At 36.0% G+C, this 21,795-nt stretch overlaps 1 protein-coding gene across 1 annotated transcript in view; it reads right to left on the reverse strand.

Moving 5' to 3' along the window:
* ANKIB1 (ankyrin repeat and IBR domain containing 1) overlaps positions 1-21,795 on the reverse strand; it is a 171,239-nt gene that overhangs the window by 12,366 nt on the left and 137,078 nt on the right. The window contains exons 12-16 of the mRNA XM_037741345.1: positions 20,908-20,996; positions 11,690-11,820; positions 3,025-3,159; positions 1,684-1,770; positions 1,527-1,593 (exon numbers count right to left, since the gene is read on the reverse strand). Coding sequence (XP_037597273.1) covers positions 1,527-1,593; positions 1,684-1,770; positions 3,025-3,159; positions 11,690-11,820; positions 20,908-20,996 — 509 coding nt within the window. The remainder of the gene's footprint in view (positions 1-1,526; positions 1,594-1,683; positions 1,771-3,024; positions 3,160-11,689; positions 11,821-20,907; positions 20,997-21,795) is intronic.

The raw sequence follows: 21,795 nt of genomic DNA on the forward strand, positions 1-21,795 counted from the left end.
AAAAAAAAAAAAAAAAAAAAAAAAAGCCTAATTGTGCAAAATCAATACTGTAAAGAAAAAGATACAATATTCTGGCAAACAACTAGATAACTAATGCTAGTTAATAAAAAACTTCAGAGAAAGAAAGAAAGGAAGGAAGAATGAGGAAGATGGAAGACAAAACTGCCTTAATATCTGAGACTCTTCTAAGACAGTCATTATAACATTTTAGGTTTTTGCTTAACTGAAAAAGAAAGAAAGAAAGAAAAAAACAAATTAAGCATGAGAGTCTAAATTTGCAAATACTGTTGAAAATCCGATTATTCTGGATGCCTGTAGAAAGAAATTAATAGTGTGTGTACACAAACTGACATATAGATTACTCTGAGATTTCTGACGTATGTGAGAAATGTGTGAAGTTTTGCTTCTTCCTTTCCAACTGCTGTATATTTTCATATTTTTCCCTATTTCATTACGTTGCTTGAAACGTCCAGAATGCTGAATAGTAGCAATAAGTCACATCTACAAATACTGAACGTTTTCAAGTGGCAGGCACAGTTGGAAGCACTAGGGATGCATTAATGACCAGACAAAAATCCCTGCTGAAGAGTTGTATAACTGTGAAGATTTTTTTCCTCTCAATTTTTACTGTGGACAATACTTCAGGAGTTTGATATTGCCTAATATAGTTATATCATTAATGAAGTCTAAGAACTAATATAACAAGCAGGCTACACTGCTATAGACATTTTCTCCCCCATTCTATTTAATTTATGATATTGTCTTGATTAGAGAATTATCCTAATGAAAAGGATTTTAGTATTCATTATTTTAATAAATTGGAGCAACCCAAGTATAACATCACATTTTTCACTTTAAAATGTACTTTTCATATGTAAGCTATTATTTTTAAAAGGTGACTTTTAAAAAACAAAACACCAGAACCTGTACTCTGTGTAGTCACTGCGGGTTATTACATTCTAATGATGCTACCAATACTCAAACCATATTTTGGACTATTCTTTTATAACTTAAAATTTGGGCCCCACATGTTAGCTCCTCCTCATGGCTTTGCTTTTTTACCCCAATGTTCATTATTTGCCAGTGAAATGATTTCTCCCCAAACTATTACAAACTTCCATACCCTTAGGCACTCTGCTAAATTTTCTCAAGAATTTTTGGGTATTCAGTTACATGACAATTGGGTAGCACGTGTATCTTGCCCCTCTGACTAAGTCAGTTATGCCCTTTAGGACCCATCCACTTTTCCGAACACTGTAGAGCATCAGTAGTGACACACAGTAAGCAAAATCATGAATTATTTTTATCTTGTAACAGCGCATCAAGAGGAGGCTAAGTGCTGGGTAGAAAATCCAATCACAGAAGCCTCATCTGCTAAGCTGCACGCAGGGCTTCAGAGAACTCAAAACAGTACCAGAACAAGCTAATGGACAAAATGTATTCCTTTCAGGACCTAACATACTAGTGAAGTGACAGCAAGGAAGAATATTTTATATCAATTATCACACATACAACTTATAACTTACTTTCTTTGAGAGCTCTACTCAATTGTTCCATCTTTTCTTTGGCTGTTTTAAGAAGGCGTTGTTCTAACTAAAAGAATAGAAATAAATAATTTAAACCATTCTCTTTATTTATTCACAACAGTAGAGGTCAGCTCATTTGAAATGATTTGGGACATACCTGATAACTATGCTCATGATTTTTAAATCTTGTATAATAGTGCATAAATCTGTCAAGTTCCTGAAATCGTTTGTGTTTTTTCTCAGCCTAGAAAACAAAAGTCCACAAATGACTTACAAAAACTAGTAGCTACTAAAACAGTTTCTTTGGGGGGATCATTTAAAAGTTTTATTAGTGACAGATAGTACTGCATTCAGATTTGTGAATTATTTTCTTGACAGAAAACAACACATCTTAAAAGCTCTCAGAACAAAGTCTTCCATTTGTATCCTGTGACAAATCCCTGAATCCAAAATCCCAGAGTCTAAGGCAAAGAAACCTCCCAATCTCCATTTTTTTTTTTTTTTCTTTTTCTGAAACAGAGTCTTCTTCTGTTGTCCAGGCTGGAGTGCAGTGGTGCAATCTCAGTTCATGGCAACCTCCGCCGCCTGGGTTCAAGCTATTCTCTTGTCTCAGCCTCCTGAGTAGCTGGGATTACAGGAGCCCACCACCATGACTGGCTAATTTTTGTATTTTTAGTAGAGATGGGGTTTCACCATGTTGGCTAGGCTGGTCTTGAACTCCTGACCTCAAGTGATCCACCTGCCTTGGCCTCCCAAAATTCTGGGATTACAAGCATGAGCCACCGTGCCTGGCCTTCAATGTTTTATTATGTGGCTTTTTGCTATGGACTAATGGTATCCCCCTAAAATTTGTATTTTGAAGCCCTATCCCCATTGTGACAGTATTTGAAGATAGGACCTGTGAGAAAGGTTAAATAAGGTCATCAGGGTGGGGCACTATTCTAATAGGGCTGGTACCCTTATAAGAAGTGGAAGGGACACCAGAGGTGTCTCTGTCTTTTCCAGCCACCAGAGGACATAGTGAGAGGGTGGCTGTCTGCCTGCCAAGAAGAGTGCCCTCCTCAAGAATCAAATTGGCCAGCACCTTGACCTTGGACTTCACAACCTCCAGAACTCTGAGAAATAAATTTCTGTTGTTTAAGCCACCCAGTCTGTGTTATTTTCTATGGGAAATGAGCAGACTAAGATACTTACTATACAGTATAATGTAATATTGCATTGTTGATATTAATATTAAAATGTTTTTAAGTCTTTGCAGAGGTAGGCTGGGATGTATCAGACTTTTCATATATATCTTCACCAAAATAAAAAATGGAAAATGTAAAAGGGACAAAACTCTCAAGTTTACAGAGCTATTTTGTTGAAATTAAAGGCTATCATAAAGTGCATTCAATTCAATACCTTATTAAGATGAAAACAGAAAAAGAAGAAATGCAAAATAATTTCAGTGGCAGTGAGCGGCTTAGAGAGAGGTCTTGGCTTAATTGATTCTCTTTACCTCCACAGTCATTTCCTTGGATTGCTCCTCCACATGCTGAATGACTTCATAGCGAGTACATCTGTAATAACCTCCAGTGGAAGAACTATGTTTTTTCCACTCTTCTAGGCAAATCCAGCAAAAGTCATACTTGCACTTCAAAAGAAAATATATATGAAAACATCTCCCCATATTAATATGCAAATTACTTTCTGCTTTATAGCCAACCAATCTGTAAAGATTAAATAATCCTGAGTGTGTGACCAGGAATGAATCTTCTTAAAGACACGTCCTCTTTCTCACGTTTCCTCTAGAGACCTTTCTGCATTATGGAAAGATGTGGGGGTAGTTTAAAATTATTGCTTACAGGGATGTATTAAAATGTAAAGCATAACATAATGAGGTAATCACAAGGAATCATTAAAAATATCAATAGGATATTCTTTACAAATAATAACAGATATTGACAAGTGTTTCATTTTTAAGTATGTTCTAATCTGACATTGGTCTACAAAGCTCCACCAGCCTATTTGAAAAACTTCTGGCAATTTTGAAAAATTGGTTTCGAAACTAGAAATAAGCTGAAAAGACCTCTAAGTGAAACAGCTGATATAAAAATGGTTTCCCATTTTAAAGTAAATTTCACTTACTTGATTACCAAAATTATCAGACAGTGCCAAAAATATGAGCATTCAGTATGAAAATATATCCTTTTTTATGCTTATGGATTTTGAATCAGTTAAAAAGATCTTCCCATTCTATGTTGTCTTCAGGTACTCTTATGGTTTATTTTATTTTTTAAAGTAACTTTATCTTTGAGTCATTTGTAATTTATCTTACTATATAGGATACAGTATGAATTCAACTTTATTCTTTCTCACACAGCTGCCCAGTAGTCCTTATATCATTTAAATAGCTCATGTTTCTCCACTGGTTGTAGACGCCACCTTTACCACATACTGGATTCTCATGTGTCTGTGTCTACATTCTAGGCTTTCTTCCTATTCTGTTTCATGTGCCAGCACCACACTGTCTGAATTTCTGAGGCTTCATAATATGGCTATTTTACAAGGCTAGTTCCCCCTAACTGCTCTTTTTCAGACTTCCTGTTCTTGCTTCCCCTTGGCCCTGCCAAATAACTTTTGAATTAGTTTACTTAGATTCAGAAACAAAACCTATTGCTATTTTTGATGGAATCTTTCTAAGAACTTGGTCGTCTTTCCATTTGTTTGTAATCTTTTGTGACCTACAGAGAGACAGTTTATATTTTTTCCCCACAAGTCTTGCATATTTATTAAATTTATTTCCAGATAAATGAAGTCTTTCAGTAAATATTCAATCTGATCGTTGTTGATACACATGGTTATTACTTTCTGCACAATAATTGTGTACTCTGCTATTCAACTAAATTTTTGTTTGTAGCAGTTTTTCAGCTGATTTTTGTAAATTTTCTAGGTATACAATCATGCCATCTGCAAAAAGTGATAATTTTATCATCTCATTTCTAATTTTTATACTGTTAGTCTCTTTCTGCTGTCTAATTATGTTGACTGGTATCTTCAGTCTAATGTTAATAATATTAGTGATGGAAAATATCTTCATCTTATTTTTGAATTTAGTGGGAGTGACTCTAGTTTCCCCCACTAAATATGCTAGCTTTTGAACTGAGGTAATTATTTTTATCATACTAAGAAAGAATTTATTCTATTTCTTTGAGTGTTTTATACAGAATGGTTTGTTTGTTTGTTTTTGGTCAAATACCTTTTCAGGAGCTATAGAAAATATGTAATTTTTCCCCTTGGACCTATCAATAACATGAGGTACAACATCAGCTTTCCTAATATTGAACTATTCTTATACAGGTTGAAGCATCCCTAATCTAAAAATCAGAAATCCTAACTGCTCCAAAATCCAAAACTTCTTGAGCACTGACATGGATTGTAAATTTGTGGATTAGGAGTGCTCAATTGGTCAAATGTAAATATTTCAAAATGAAAAAAAAATTCTGTAATCGTTAATTCTTCCAGTTCCAAGCATTCCAGGTGAGCAACACTTAACCTGTCTTCCTGGAATAAACTCTTACTTGGTTAATTACTTATGAATGTGCTCTGCTGGATTATTGCTAATATCTATAGTTTTATCCCTGTAATATTTAGGACTTCTGCAGTGCTATTTTTAAGTAAGAATAATCCACAGTTTTCATAATCTTGTCAAGCAGGTATCAAGGTTCTACTCACTTTATAAAAATAATCTGAAAGTTTTTTTTTTTTTTTTTTAACTCTCAAGAATAGTTTAAATAACATTAGAATTACCAGCTCCTTAAAGGTTTGGTAAAATTCTATCGTAAAACTATCAGGGTCCATTGCTTTAAGTGTTAGTGTAAGGTGCGGGGGAGTTTTGAAAAACTTTTTTTCCCTTCTATGGGAATGGGTTTTTTGGGACTATTCTATCTCTTCTAGGATCAGTTTTAATAAATAATACTGTCTTAGAAAGTCAATCTACTTCAAATCCAAGTTCAAAATATCTAGAAGAATTGAATGAATTTATTCCTTATTTTAGTTTGCTTTGTTTCTTTGAGTACAGGCATACCTTGTTTCATTGCACTTTGCTGTATTATGCATCACAGATGCTGTGTTTTGTTTTTGTTTTTTAAACAAACTGAACTTTGTGACAACCCTGATCAAGCAAGTCTACTGGTCATTTTTCCAACAGCATGTGCTCACTGCTTGTCTGTGTCACGGTTTGGTAATTCTCATAATGTGTCAAACTCGTAAATTATTATATTTGTTTTGGTAATCTATGATCAATGATCTTTGATGTTCCTATTTTAATATTTGGGGGGGCACCATAAACCATGCCCATATAAGATGGCAAACCTAATAGATAAATGTTGTATGTGTTCTGACCACTTCACTGACTGGCCATTCTCTTACCTCTGTCTCTCTCACTCTCCTTGGGCTTCCCTAATCCCTAAGACACAACAATATTAAAATTAGGCCAATTAAGAATCCTATAAGGGCCTCTAAGTGTTCAAGTGAAAGGAAGAGTCTTAAATCTCTCACTTTAAATCAAATGCTAGAAATGATTAAGCTTAGTGAGGAAGGCATGTTGAAAAGCCAAGATAAACTGAAAGTTAGGCCTCTTGTGCCAGTTAGCCAAATTGTGAATGTAAAGCAAAAGTTCTTGAAGGAAAGTAAAAGTGCTATTCCAGTGAACATATGAATGATAAGCAAACGAAACAGGCTTATTGTTATGTTGAAAATCTGAGTGGTCTGGATGGAAGATAAAATGAGCCACGACATTCCCTTAAGCCAAATGCTAATCCAGAGCAAGGTCCTAGCTCTTTTCAGTTCTATGAAGACAGAGAGACATAAGGAACCTGCAGAAGAAAAATTTTAAGCTAGCAGACATTGGTTCATGAGGTTTAAGGAAAGAAGCCATTTCCATAACATAAAAGTGCAAGGTGAAGCAGAAAGTGCTGATATAGAAGCTCTGATAAATTATCCATAAGATCTAGCTAAGATCATTGATGAAAGTGGCTACCTTAAATAACAGATTTCCAAAGTAGATGAAACAACCTTCTATTGGGAGACAGTGCCATCTAGGATTTTTATAGCTAGAGAGAAGTCAATGTCTGGCTCCAAAGCTTCAAAGAACAGGCTGACTCTTTTGTTATGGGCTAATACAGCTGGTGACTTTAAGTTGAAGCCAATGCTTATTTGCATTTACCATTCTCAAAATTGCAGGGCCCTCAATAATTATGCTAAATCTACTTTGCCTGTGCTGTCTAAATGGAATAACAAGGCCTGGATGGCAGCACATCTGTTTACAGCATGGTTTACTGAATATTGTAAGCCCACTGTTGAGAGCTATTACTTAGAAAAAAAGATTTCTTTTAAAATATTACTGCTCATTGACAATGCACATGGTCATCCAAGAGCTCTGATAGAGATGTACAAGGAAATGAATGTTGTTTTAATGTCTGCTAACACAACATCCATTCTGCAGCCTATGGATTAAGCAGTAATTTTGAATTTCAAGTCTTATTATTTAAGAAACATATTTTTTAAGGCTAAAACTGCCACAGATGGTGATTCCTCTGATAGATGTAGGCAGAGAAAATGGAAACGTTTCTGGAAAGGATTCACCATTCTAGATGCCATTAACAACATTTGTGATTCATGGGAGGGGGTAAAAATATCAACATGAACAGGAGTTTGGAAAAGGTTGATTCCCACCCTCATGGATGACTTTGAGGAATTCAAAACTTCGGAGGAAAAAATAACCGCAGATGTGGTAGAAACAGCAAAAGAACTTCAACTGCAGCCTGAAGATGTGCCTGAATTACTACAATCTCATAATAAAACTTGAATTGGGGAAAAGTTGTTTCTTACGGATAAGCAAAGAAAATGGTTTCTTGAGATAGAATCTACTCCTGGTAAAGACTTTGTAAACACTGTTGAAATGACAACAAAGAGTAGAATATTACATAAACAGCTGATGAAGCAGTGGCAGAGTTTGAGAGAACAGACTCTAATTTTGAAAGTTCTGTTGGAGGTCAAATTCTGTAATACGGTATCACATGCTATACAGAAATATATTGTGAAAGGCAGTCAACCGATGCAGCAAACTTCATTGTCTTATTTTAAGAAATTGCCACAGCCAACTCAAACTTCAGCAACCACCACTTTGTTCAGTTAGCAGCATCAACACTGAGGCAAGACTCTTCACCAGCAAAAAGATTACGACTCACTGAAGGCTCAGATAATAGTTAGCATTTTTAAGTAATAAAGTATTTTAAAATAAAAATACGTTATGCTATTGCACACTTAACAGACAGTGTGAGTTTACAGTTAAACTTTTGTATGACGTGGGAAATAAAAAAATGTGATTTATTTGACTGTGATATTTGCTTTATTGCAGTGATCTAGAATTGGACCACAGTATCTCTGAGTTATGCCTGTGTTTCCCTTATTCTTTATCTCGTGTCTTTGAACTCCTTCACCTTTATTTTTTTTTCTTGATTATGTTAGGTTAGTGGTTTATCTATTTTTTGTTAAGAAAATCACTTTTTGGATTTATTAGTTGCATTTTCAGTTATAAAGTCGCTGATTTCTGCCTTAAAACAAACAAACAAACAAACAAAAAAAACAGAAACTTCCTCCTGGTTTTCTTCAAGTTTATTTTTTTTCGAAATTTTTGAGTAGGCCGGGAACAATGGCTCACACCTATAATCCCAACATTTTGAGAGGCTGAGGCAAGGAGATCACAAGGCCAGGAGTTCAAGACCAGACTGGCCAACATGGTGAAACCCCGTCTCTGCTGAAAAACACAAAAATACAAAAAAAAAATTAGCTGGGCATGGTGGCTAGTGCCTGTAATCCCAGCACTTGGGAGGCTGAGGTAAGAGAATTGCTTGAACTGGGACCAGGTGGTGGAGGTTGCAGTGAGCTGAGATCCGAGCCACTGAACTCTAGCCTGGGCTACAAAGCGAGACTCCATCTCAAAAAAAAAAAAAAAAAAAAAAAAAAAAAAAAAAAAAAAGAGTCATACTCTTTAACTCATTCCTTATTCTGTATTAGTTTAAGTAAATAAGGTGATGTATATTTCTCAGCATTGCTTTAGCGATGGCCCTCAGGTTCTGATAAGTAGTATTTTCATTACCCTTGTTTTAAAAATTCTTGAATGTCCATTTTTATTTCCTTTCTTACTGAGGAGTTGATATTTACAATTTCCAAAAGACACCTTGTAATTTTACTATTTTTTTTTTGATACACAGTTTCACTCTTATTGCTCAGGCTAGAGTGCAATGGCACAATCTCCACTCACTTGTTTGTTATGGATAAGCAAAGAAAGCAGTTTCTTGAGATAGACTCTGCTCCTGGTGAAGACTCTGTAAACATTGTTGAAATGACAACAAAGACTAGAATATTACATAAACAGTTGATAAAGCAGTGGCAGGGTCTGAGAGAACTGATTCTAATTTTGAAAGTTCTATAGCCTCCAAGGTTCAAGTGATTCTCCTGCCTCAGCCTCCCCAGTAGCTGGGATTACAGGCACCTGCCACCATGCCCAGCTAATTTTTGTACTTTTAGTAGAGATGGGGTTTTACCACGTTGGCCAGGCTAGTCTCAAACTCCTGACCTTAGGTGGTCCACCTGCTTCAGCCTCCCAAAGTGCTGGGATTACAGGTGTGAGCCACCATGCCTGGCCTTAATTTCTATTTTATTCCCTTATGATCAGAGAATGTTATTTGTACTATTTTCTGGAATGTTAAGGTTTTTATTTTTATTTTTAATTTTTATTTTTTGCCATATTCTACCATGCTGTCAAGTTCAAAGGCTTTTCTTTTATAATCAATGGTTAATTTTTAGTTTTAGTATAGAGTTTGATTACAGCGATCAGATATACCTTAGTAATTACGGTATTTAACTATTCTATGGTTTATAATGGAAAAAAACTTTTTTTTAGTTGTAGCATACAGTTACACAGAATCAGATACGATAAGTGATTTAAAATATTTAAGAATGCAATAATTTAAATTATCTAAAGGGAAATTTTAAAAAGCGTTTTAAAAATAAGCTTATATTTAGGGAATGAAATTTCTCATTCTTTAAAAACACACTTGATTTCTAAAGTAAAAACTGCCTACCAAATCATACATAATCAATGCTGAGGCATTAATAAAAGTATGTTATGATTTAACAATTATGTCAGAGGATGGATTCCATTACACATGACATGCTGTGTGTAACCTACACACTTTTAGTACACATGATTTTGCTGCAGTAACATATTTTCTACATAAGTCTTCTGTGTCATAATAAGGATACTATTTTTCAGGTTTTATTGTTCAATGCAAACATTTCAGATGGTATAATAAATACAACAACTACATTTACAGAGTACGTAAGTAAATATTTCTTTTCAATGCAACAGAAGCTTAAGCAAAGTCTATTTAGGTTGGATTACCTAACATTATCAGCCTGATTAATTCATGAAAACATTCAGGAATGCATATGTATTTATCAAATATTTACTACCAGTAGGTGCTATGCAGGAAATAAAGGTAATATTGGAGTCTGTCTCAGCAGCCAATTACAAATTTTCATGGTCATTCTATAGTTCTTTATACATCTCTGTAGTCTGTATCAGATTTCCCAAGGGGAATAAAAAAGATACGGACATTGGAGATAAGATCACAAAGAGATAAAATAATTTTAGCTGGATCCTTAGCTGAATAAACAGCACATCTGAATACTTTGCTCATAACACTGCCCTAGGTTTTTCTTCATTCATTTTTGTTAATTTTACAGTAACATAGACTTATAAAAATTATTTTGTAACTGCCATTCTTTTGCAAGTATAGTAATAATCATTAAGTTTCAAGGTTAAAAATCAATTAATACCTAGAAGATATTATTATATTTTACTGGAATCTTAACCATTTATGTTTCCTTCATGTCCTAAATTAGAAAAAAATTACATTTTCCTCTCAATAACTTTAAATAATCATTTTATACATACATGACATTTCCAATGATAAAGCAAAAAAACCCCCCAGAATATCAATGTAATTTTAAATCAAAAAATGTTCATAAATGTAGGTAGGTATGGATTAATAAAATGTTACTAATAACACACCATCATATTGGTTTTAAACACACTGCTGTTTCTTCCTGTGCAACTAAGAGGGTATTTATTCCATCTAGCATTTGGACCTCTAACATTAATCATTTATATTAAGTATTTTTCAGTCAAGTGAATCTTTGTTGGCATTTTCATTTTCAGTATAATAAAGAGTTACTTGTTTAATTGGTGGTTTTATTAGCAGACCTAAAGTCTGGACCCTGCTTTGAGTTCTTGTATTATACAGACATCTACATATAGGTGTTCCCTAGTATCCACAAAGAATTGGTTCCAAGACCTGCAAACACCAAAATCTGAGAATAATCAAGTACCCAATATAAAATGGTGTACTATTTGCATACTAACCTATGCACATCCTCCAGTATACTTTAAATAATCTCTAGATTACTTATATTATCTTACAACATATATGCTATATAAATAGTTGTTATACTGCATTGTTTAGGGAATAATGACAAGAAAAAAAATCTGTACATGTTCAATACAGATGCATTTTTTTCCCCTAAGTATTTTTGATCCATGAATGCAAACCCAACAACATGAAACCCATTGATACAGAGAGCCAACTGTATGGAGACAGTATATGGACTGGATTTGGGCCTCGTTGGGGCCTTGAGTCTAAGCCGTATAGCTTTGCAAGAGATCTATATAAGGCAGCACTTTGTTAATCATTTGATATATATACACATACACACACACACACACACACACAACTCTCTCAAGACTCTCACTGGGGAAGGTGACTAGCAAGGGAGGATTCATGAATTTCTAATCTTCTGGTTGAATACTATAGATTCCTTATGCTTACCTTTATATTGTTTTTGTTTTTGTAGAGATGGGGTTTTGGTATTTTGCCCAGGCTGGTCTTGAACCCCTGGCCTCAAGCGATCCTCCTGCCTCAACCTCCTGAAGTGCTGGGATTATAGGCAAGAGCCATTGCACCACACCCCCTCAAATAATTTATCCTTTGGATTGACAATCAAACTAAATTAAGATTCCAAATGCAAAGCATGCAAAATCCTCTTTGATGTCATACCTTAGCACACTGCATGTGATTGCAGCCTTCATTCTTCTGTATTGGAGACTTACAGTTGGCACAAGGCTTGGAGTTAGTTAATAACCAGAGACAATTGGCGGCATCCTCGTAGGCTTCACTAACTCCCACAACTTTGGGATATTAAGCACAAACACAAAAATAAATGATTTAGTGTACGACTTCTGGGGGAAAACAACCCTCCACACTTTTCTTTGCAGGCTGTTTCTCAATTTTAACAAAATATTTATTTTCTGATCAAGGTCTGTGGCAACATTTTTAAACTGCTTCATTTTGAATAGCCTAATTATAAGATAAGAAACTCTATTCCAAAAGAAATATTCATGAAACCTGGTTTAAGGGAGATTTCTCCATAAACTTGTGCCCAAATAAACTGTGACAGAAAACAACATATACAAAAAAGGTTAAAAAAAAAAAAAAAAAAAAAAAAAAAAAAAAAAATATTAAAAAAAAAAAAGATAAAAAAAAAAAAAAAAAGACAAAAGTAACATTGCTACTCCATTTAAAATAACTATTGCATCAAAGAAAATTACAGAAAGAACAGTTACTTTAGACAATAATTTATTTAACAGGCCAGACGCAAATATAATTATCAGAAACTCTGCCATAGTGAAAAGCAAAAAATATCAACATATTTTTTTTATCCATGATTATTTTGGATAATCTTAAAATTAATTCAATGTGACATGTCTAAAACTAAGCTTATTATTTCCCCCAAACCTGCTCCTTTCTTTATTCCCCATCCTGGCAAATGACACAATTATCTGGCCAGAGTCAATTTAGGAAGAGTATGATCTTCGACATCCTCCTCGTTCCCTCACTCATAGCATCCTATTTATTCCACCCTCTTTATCATATTTGGTTCCTCTCCTTTCCCAGTTCTTATTGCTTTAAGCTACGGTCCTTCATATCTGTTGTCTAGACAACTAAAGCGCAGAAAACCAACCTATCTCCTCAGTTCCTTCAAGCGTCCACCTTCAACTATACTGCTTGCACAGTGATTTTTTAAAAAATCTCTCTATGTGTTTTTCTTTTATTGACACAAGATACTTCACATACTTATGAAGTAGATATGACTGTTTGCTACATGCATAGAATGTGTAATAATCAAGTCAGGATATCTGAAGTACCCATCAAGCTGAGTAATTATAATTTCTCTGTGTTGGTATCATTTCAAGTCCTCCCTTCTAGTTACTTTGAATATAATATTGTCTTCTATCTAACTCTCTTTGTACCCATTAAGCAACTTTTCTTCATCCTCCCATCCCCTGCCCCTGCCAGCCACCCATCCCACAGTGATCTTTTTAGAATACACACTGCTTGAAATCTTCTAATTTGCTCCCCACTGACTACAAAATAAAATCTAATTGTTTTTGCAAAGAATATAAAGCCCATTATGATATGGCCCTTCTGGCAAGTTCCTCTCACCCTCCATCCCTAATCAAACTTATACTCTTCATTTTCTTAAACTCAACTTACTTTACTATAATTTAAGATCCACAATCTTAAGGAATGTCATAGTTTTCAAAGATTCTAAATTTTACATTTTATAAACTTCCCTCTCCCCTCCATGGACAGAGTTAGGGGCTGGAGAGCACTAGATGCATAATTTAAAATTTTTTCCTGCAAGAATGTCAGCACTCAAGTTGGTTTAGTTTTATTTTCTTTTTTAGCCCTAAGTGCACTGAGAAGCCTTACATTTTCTTTACTCAAAGAGATGCCAGACAATCATTTTAGAATCACTGAAAGTGGCCCATCTAATCAAAGTTTTGTTTAAATGCAGACACTTTCAGAAGGGTGGTGGGGTAAATGGTTGGCTCTACTGTCCAAAGCAGGGGAGAAATCAGACTCTTTGAGTTTCAAAGTTCAAAAAGAAAAATTACCCAACCCCTAGATATAAGCCCCTGGGGAGGGAGGGGAGACAAAGGTTTGGACTCACTGATTCCTGGAAAGTGGCTCTGTGTATGGATTGGAAGGGCTGACCACTAGAAGCAGTCTTCTGATGGAGCCTAGCAGCGCCAGGAATGGTGCTATCTTGCTGCAAAGGAACCCCAAGTGCTTACCTACTTAAGTTTATATTAACAATAGAACAGCAGCTACTGTTGGAATGTAAAAGCACTGGTTTTAAACTCCACATAGCAAGTGAAACAGCAGTAATGAGCTGATCAGACTTTACTCCAGTTGTAAATATACTTGGTAGAAGATGGTCTGACTAAGGTGTTGGTGGGAAAAATTCTCAGATAATTTGGTGGGTGACAGTAGTTCTGGAAGAAACTACTTAGGGCTAATAAGGTCAAGCTGTGGAGGCAATTCCACTTACAAAGGGTATTGCTATAAAACCTAATCATTTAAGTATTCTTCACATTTAAAACATCTAATTTTTGTTAAAATTGTGGCCTTTCTTCTTCCTTCAGCATCAACACTATTGTTAGCTCAGAGGCACTAACATATTCTTATGACCCTTATTGTTCATTGTTATAATAAATAAAGCACAAAGCCATTAAAACAAAGCAGCAGTGTGGCCTGCAACATAACAGTTTTTTCTTCCACCCTTGGAGAGAATGTGATCTCCTAACTGCATTTTAGTGAACTGCATGAAGCAAATAATGTTCAGGGAATAACCAACTACAACTATAATAAAAACTCATGCTGGAAAAAATACCTTTATTTCCAATTCTCTGAACATGCTTATTCCATATATCTGTTCCTTAAATATCCTTTTTTCTTTTTTTTTTTGAGACAGACTCTCACTTTGCCCAGGATGGAGTACAGTAGCATGATCTCAGCTCACTGCAACCTCTGCCTCCTGGGTTCAAATGATTCTTGTGCTTCAGCCTCCCAAGTAGTTGGGACTACAGATGCCTGCCACCACACCTGGCTGACTTTTTTTTTTTTTTTTTAGTAGAGATGGAGTTTCACCATGTTGACCAGGCTGGTCTCAAACTCCTGTCCTGAAGTGATCTGCTTGCATTGGCCTCTCAAAGTGCTGGGATTATAAGAATGAGCCACCGCATCCAGCTTCTACATACTATTCATAACACCAAAAACACCTCATCTCCCTTCAATCTATCTGGTGAGATTTTTTCACCTCTACTGACTTTCAACCTCTTCCCTTCACTTCAGTCGCATCTCTTTTATATCTTGATCTTCTTTCTTAATAATCTAGTATGCTTGAGTCTCTTTGTAAAATGTATTAACTTCATAATAAAGTATTAGAGTATCACAAAATCTAATATCTATTAATAGAATCAACATATATGCATGTGAAAACACAGTTGCTTTTAAAGATTGAATTTTTACTGTTTTTAGAAATAGGAACTCAATTATCCAGATTGGAATTCAGTGGTACAATCACAGCCCACTGTAGCCTTCAACTTTTTGGGTCAACAGATCCTCCTGTCTCAGCTTCCCCAAGTAGCTAAGGCTACAGGCATGTGCCACCATGCCTGGCTAAGTTTTTAATTTTTTTGGAGAGACAGGATCTCACTGTGTTGCCCAGGCTGGTCTTGAACTCTAATCCTCAAGTGATCCTCTTGCCTTGGCCTCCCAAAGTACTGGGATTACAGGTGTGAACCACTGCACCTAGTCAAAGACTGAATTTTTAAATACACAATTTGAATTCTGTTTACTGAGTAGGTTCTATGAAAAATATTGGTCTGAAAAATTTATAAATTAACCATCATTTCATAGAAAATATAACCATTCCTGCTTTTTGCTCTAATTAGACACAATAGAGGCAATCTCAGCACTTGAACACTATTTAAATCTTTATATGAAATTAATTTTAGACCAGGTGCGGTGGCTCATGCCTATAATTCCAGCACTTTGGGAGGCCAAGGTGGGCGGATCACCTGAGGTCCGGAGTTTGAGAACAGCCTGGCCAACATGGAGAAACCCTGTCTCTGCTAAAAATACAAAATTAGCAGGGCGTGGTGGCACATTCCTGTAATCCCAGCTACTCGGGAGGCTGAGGCAGGAGGCGGAGGTTGTGGTGAGCCGAGATCGTGCCATTGCACTCAAACCTGGGCAACAAAAGCAACACTTCGTCTCAAAAAAAAAAAAAAAAAAAAGAAAGAAAAGAAAAATTAATTCTTTGAATTTATTTCAGTATATTTTCTAATACTTCTTTCTCATTAATTAGATTTTCTCACGCTGAGTCTCATAATTCAAAGACTTTGGAAAACTGGGCATAAAGAAGAAAACTATGTCAAGAAACTACAAATTTGGTTAAACATGCTTATGTCTTTTTTTTTTTTTTTTTGCATAAAATGCAAAGTAAAAATGCTATAATCCAAAGTAACACACAAACTTAAAATAGTACCTAATCATACTTTTCCTTTTGAAATATCATTTTTGCATATTTAATGACGGTGTTCTACTTTAGTATTATAGTTGGCCAATTACTGTTTACTTTAATCCTCACCCTAAGTTTCATACATGTAAGTAGCCATTACTAGCCACCGTCTTTCAGTGTGGAAGACACAGTTCAGTAGAGTGAGAAAACTCCTAGGCTTTTCTTAACAACTACTGGGACTTTCTCTGCAGCCTTGGCTTGGCTCCTTCTCTGGTAGAAGAAATCTCAGGTGTCTTCAGTCTTTTGTCTCCTACCATGTTTTCAAACATTCTTCCATCTTTCCAAATCAAAACCCATTTGGGATCTTCAAGGGTAATCTCCAATTTTTAAATTTGTGATCTCCCTATCTCTGGCCATCAGAAGTAACCATGTATACACCATTTTCTAGCTTTTCTATTTCTTTCCTCCTCTTAGTATCAGGATCATTATCATGTCCAAGGACATTTTTTCAGAGTCCCACCCATAATCTGTTCTCACTAGCCAGGCCATTCTCCTTCTCCTTCCCTAGCAAAAACTTATCTGTGGATATGGAATGATTTATCTATTTTTAATATGGTAAGAAATAACTAAAAATAGCCATCAACTTAAAAATACTTGCTTTAAATACTTTTTCCATGTTCTGATACCAGATGTGAAATGGATTTGCTGTGTGGCAGAACATTTTGGTTTCTCTTGGTCTTGGTATCTCCCTCTGTAAAATTGGGGTAATTTGTGAATTAAGGGCAAGTAGGGAGATGAATTACTCTAATTAGACCACAGGCAAAACAGAAGATTATAATAAACCTGAAGAATTGTGGGAAGAAAAAAATAGGTGAACTATATAAACCTAAAAGATCATATCCATAGTTTGAGATTGCTTGAGTGAATGATCAGCAGTTACCTAGTGAGTGATTTGTTCTTACAGTTGAAATCTTGAAAGAATAGTTCTTTCAGGGTAATGGATCAGATTTGGTGACAAAAGACTGGGAAAGTGATGCAAAATCATTTGATGCCACAGTAAAGTAGCACTTGGAGAGGGCCAGTGTGTCACTTAGTGCCCACAAGATTAGTATTCACCTCGAGTTTCCAGGACCCAGGATCTAGGCAGTTGTGGAGATGCTAACTCACCTTGGAGAGACTGGGGTGGGGGTTTGGAGGAAAATAAAACTACTTGCTTTATATTTCAAACATTGATGGGCATTTTCTACTCAAGAATTGAATAGAATAATATGCTAGACTAATTACTTCTTATGGTACATTAATTCTTTTAGGCAACTAGTAAGCACAAAAGGTTTACTACTTCATAAGATTATTTAATATATCTTAAAGCTCTCCTGTATATACCCCCTCCCACCTGAATTACCCATCTTAAGCCCTCTTATCCTCTCACCTGATCATTCTGAAGTTGTCTCAAAACTAGCATTCTTACCTAGTTTCTCAATAGTCTCCATTTCATCATCCATACTTTTGCCTGAGTGATCTTTGTCAGGAAGCTTCTTCATTTATCACTCTCCTACTTAAAACTCCTTTTCAGTGTCAGGATAACGTCAGATTTCCTAGCACTGTGCATAACCACCTCTTTGTGCCAAACACTTGATTTGGACTCCTGTCTGCACAGTCTCATCTCTCAACGAACCACTGCACTGATTGTATGAGTTATTTGCAGTTCTTGCATATGCCCCACTACTTCACATTACTACTTCACCCTATTCCTGGAATGTCTTCCCTATTCTGGTTCATGTGAAGAACATCTATCAGCTTTCAACATGCGGCTTAAGCATCAATTCTTTTATAAAGTATTTCCTAACCCTCCCCCATAGATAACTGATCTCTTCCTTCCTTATCCTTCCCCTCTCCTACAAGTTATCACATACATGAACAATGTTCTCTCACATTCATAACACATTTTTCCTTAGTTTTGTATATAGTTGCCTCTCTAAAATATAAACTTCAAGAGCATCGAGGGCATCTTATTTCTGTATTCTAATGTACAACAGCACTCAATAAAAGTTCATTAAATAATGAATATAACATTTAAAATGAATAATTTATTCCTAAGATTCTTAGCATCTTTTCTGAGTTTCAGACGAACACTTGTAAAATTCCATTGGACATCTCCATACATGTTGGGTAAGTACTTCAAGTTCAAAATGTTCACACCAAAACTTATTATTCCCCCCTCCCCAAAGTTACTTGTTTATTTGAGTTTCCTGTTTCATTAATGGCATAATTTACCCTCTGACTCAAATAAAAAATTCACCTTCCTACCTTTAGTCTACCTTTTCTTCAATTCACCCTTCACTCTCATCATTTATCTTGATAAAAATAACTTTTCTGATACTGCCACTTCCCTACTTAAATAATACACTTTATGGCTTATTCTGTTAGGAGGATAAATTCAAAACAATTTGGCAATAATGCTCACAATCTGGCAACACCTACCTTTCTAGCCTCATCTCTTGCAAGTTTCTCCCATGGAACTTAACCTTAAGTTCTAAAGAAATGTATAAAGAAATGTAGGTAGGTGGGCAATAGCAAGCCATTCGTAATAGAAATATAAATATTTCTAGCTGCCAGAAGCAAGGAAAAAAGTAAATTCCTATTGTTTTGTCACATCTAAAGGTGCTGCAGGGTAATGGTATGAATCTATTTATGGAACACAAACACACATACAACACCCATACATATCAGGAGAATAGGCGAAATGGTGGGTATGAAGAGCAATGGCTACTACAATGAATCTGGGGAACAAGCACAATCTATACAGGCATTTTTTTTTTTTTTTGACGGAGTCTCACTTTGGCACTCAGGCTCAAGTGCACTGGGGTAATCTGGGTTCACTGCAGCATCTGCCTCCTGGGTTCAAGTGATTTTCCTGCCCCAGCCTCCTGAGCAGGTGGGATTACAGGTGCTCACCACCACAACTGGCTAATTTTTGTATTTTTAGTAGAGATGGGGTTTCACCATGTTGGTCAGGCTGTTCTCAAACTCCTGACCTCAGGTGATCTGCCCACTTTGCACTACCAAAGTGCTGGGATTACAGGTGTGAGCCACTGTGCCCGGCCTTATACAGGTATTTTTGTTTTGGGAAGTGCTTAGCACCTAACAAGTACTAAGAAAAAAAAAAATTTTTTTTTTTTTTTTTTGAGACAGAGTCTCATTCTGTCACCCAGGCTGGAGTGCAGTGGTGCAATTCGGCTCAATGCAACCTTCACCTTCCAGGCTCAAGTGATCCCCCTGCCTCAGCCTCCCTAGGTGCATACCATCATGCTGGACTAATCTGTGTATTTTTAGTAGAAATAGGGTTTCACCATGTTGGCCAGGATGGTCTTGAATTCCTGACCTCAAGTGAGCCACCTGCCTTGGCTTCCCAAAGTGCTGGGATTACAGGTGTGAAACATTGTGCCTGGCTTAAAAAAATCTGTTGACTGAATGGTGCATGAACAGGACAAGAATGTTTAATCAGGCTTCACTAGAAAATATTCTAAGATAATCCACTTCTCTTTGCTGTTGATAATGGACATAAGCCTTCTCAACAAGTGAAAGGGGTCACCCTCATTATCAACTAATAACTGGGCATTCTGGTTTATATGGTAATCTCTTCTCCGAGGGTCATAATAACCCTGAGTCAGTGGACAAAGTGAACTTTGTAGATCTAAAATGCTGAGGACCAGTCCTCAGGCAGTGGTAAGTTCTCTGATATAATACAAGCCTGTAAAGTATCATGGCTGCTGGGCAGTCCCTCTCAATGCTAGTTCAGTTGCTGACAGGAACTACCTACCACAAGGCAGAGGCTCTAAAATCCAGTTCATAGCTCACTGCCTTCAAGGTGATTCTTTGACACCCTTTCTCCTCTGAACCTGAGTTTGTTGTTCTTGTTTCTGGACTCTCATCTTTACTCAACTATATCAGTTATCATATGATACTGTAATGTCTGACTGCTTCCCTCTAGCCTCTACATGCCCTGAAGTCTGGCATTATCTTTATTATGTGCTTTACTAATACGTGTAGACTTACTGAGTGAATTCTTGATCCTGACTTGCAACATCTCAAGCTAACACCATTATCTAAATCTTTTTTTTTTTTAAAAAGACCAGAACTAAATTAATTTTTGTTTATATTTTTTGAGAGAAAACAGTTGTTATAAAACATTTTAGAAGATGGGAAATTATTGCAAAGCAGACAGATTTATCTGTTAAATGTGGGAACTGCTATTAGGAAGGGTTTAAGAAGTAGTCCCCTCAGAAGATTCAAACCCATTCTGTTTACAAGGTGCATGCCCTGTGTCATTCAACCCAATCTAAGCATTAGTTTCCTCTGTAAAACAGGATTACCAACATCAACCTCATATCATTTCTGTGATGATTAACAGAGATAATGTATTTATAGAAGTCTCAGTGACAACATTTATCTATAAGGTATTTAACATCAGTAAATCTATAGAACCACACAAGAGCAAAAAATTAACTTGCTGTATCCTTCATTGGAAGCTTTCAGGGATATGGGAAACTCACTCAAACTACAGATCATATACTACATCCCACACAATACAGAGTAACTGGTTGGCTCACCCTAGTATAAAAGAAAAGGGCTGTAGGAGGACGCTTAGCTGTGACCCCTATTTACCCCGTTTGTCTTTGACTGGAAAGTAAGTCTGTTAGAAACATGGAACTTCTCCATGATTCCTCCTTGCCAAAACTCTATTACTTCCAAAAGGACGTTAGTCAAAGGGGTGAAGGTAAATAAGAGAGCTCTTGCATTAACAAATTTGGAAACCTCTTAAATGAAGACTAAAAAAGATATGACCACATTTTCTTTTGAATGCTGTAAGGAAATATGTAGCAAAGCTATCTAAAATTCCTCTTACGTTCTTCTGGTTTCATTTCGGTTATTTTTTGCAGCCAATTCTTCCATGTTTGGCAGTCACAAGGCTCATGTGCTTCACCAAGGCACTCCCTAAAGAAAAAAAGAACATAGAAAAGACAATTTTAAAATATTCTTCATCAACATCAAGGTAAAAAAATATATATATATGTAGAGGCTGGGTGTGGTGGCTGACGCCTGTAATTCCAGCACTGTGGGAGGCCGAGGCGGGTAGATCACCTGAGGTCAGGAGTTTGAGACCAGCCTGGCCAAGATGGTGAAACCTGCCTCTACTAAAAATACAAAAAATTAGTTGGGTGTGGTGGCACATGCCTGTAATCCCAGCTACTCAGGAGGCTGAGGCAGGAGAATTGCTTGAACCTGGGAGGTGGAGGTTGCAGTAAGCTAAGATCGCACCATTGCACTCCAGACTGGGCAACAAGAGCAAAACTGTAACTCAAAAAAAAAAAAAAAAAATGTAGAAAGTGTTCTTCCAATTTTAAAGTTGAAAAAACTAAGGCACAGTGACTAATGAGAGATGGAGCATTTCAACAGACGAACTGAAAATGAGATTCCAAAACTTAATACCATTAGGCCAGTTTTGTTTTTTTTTTTCCTTTTTTTATACTGAGCTAGAGTAGATGGCATAAAATCTATCCTCAAGGAAAAGTTACTGTTCTTAGACACAGGGAGCCATCCCGACCTGTCACCCTTCTTGACTCTCTCTAGTGCCGAAAGTACTTACTACTGAACCCTGTTTTCTCTGAGCAGTTTAATACGGTTTCTCCACTATTAATCTAAATTTGGGCTCGTTTTATATATTTTTCAAAAGGCATTGACTTTTCTTTTTTAAGGAAAAAAAGAAAGAAAAAGAAAGAAAGAGAGAAAGAAA

Source organism: Cebus imitator, unplaced genomic scaffold (genome assembly GCF_001604975.1).
Source record: "Cebus imitator isolate Cc_AM_T3 unplaced genomic scaffold, Cebus_imitator-1.0 Scaffold98, whole genome shotgun sequence".
Classification (NCBI taxonomy): Eukaryota; Metazoa; Chordata; class Mammalia; order Primates; family Cebidae; genus Cebus; species Cebus imitator.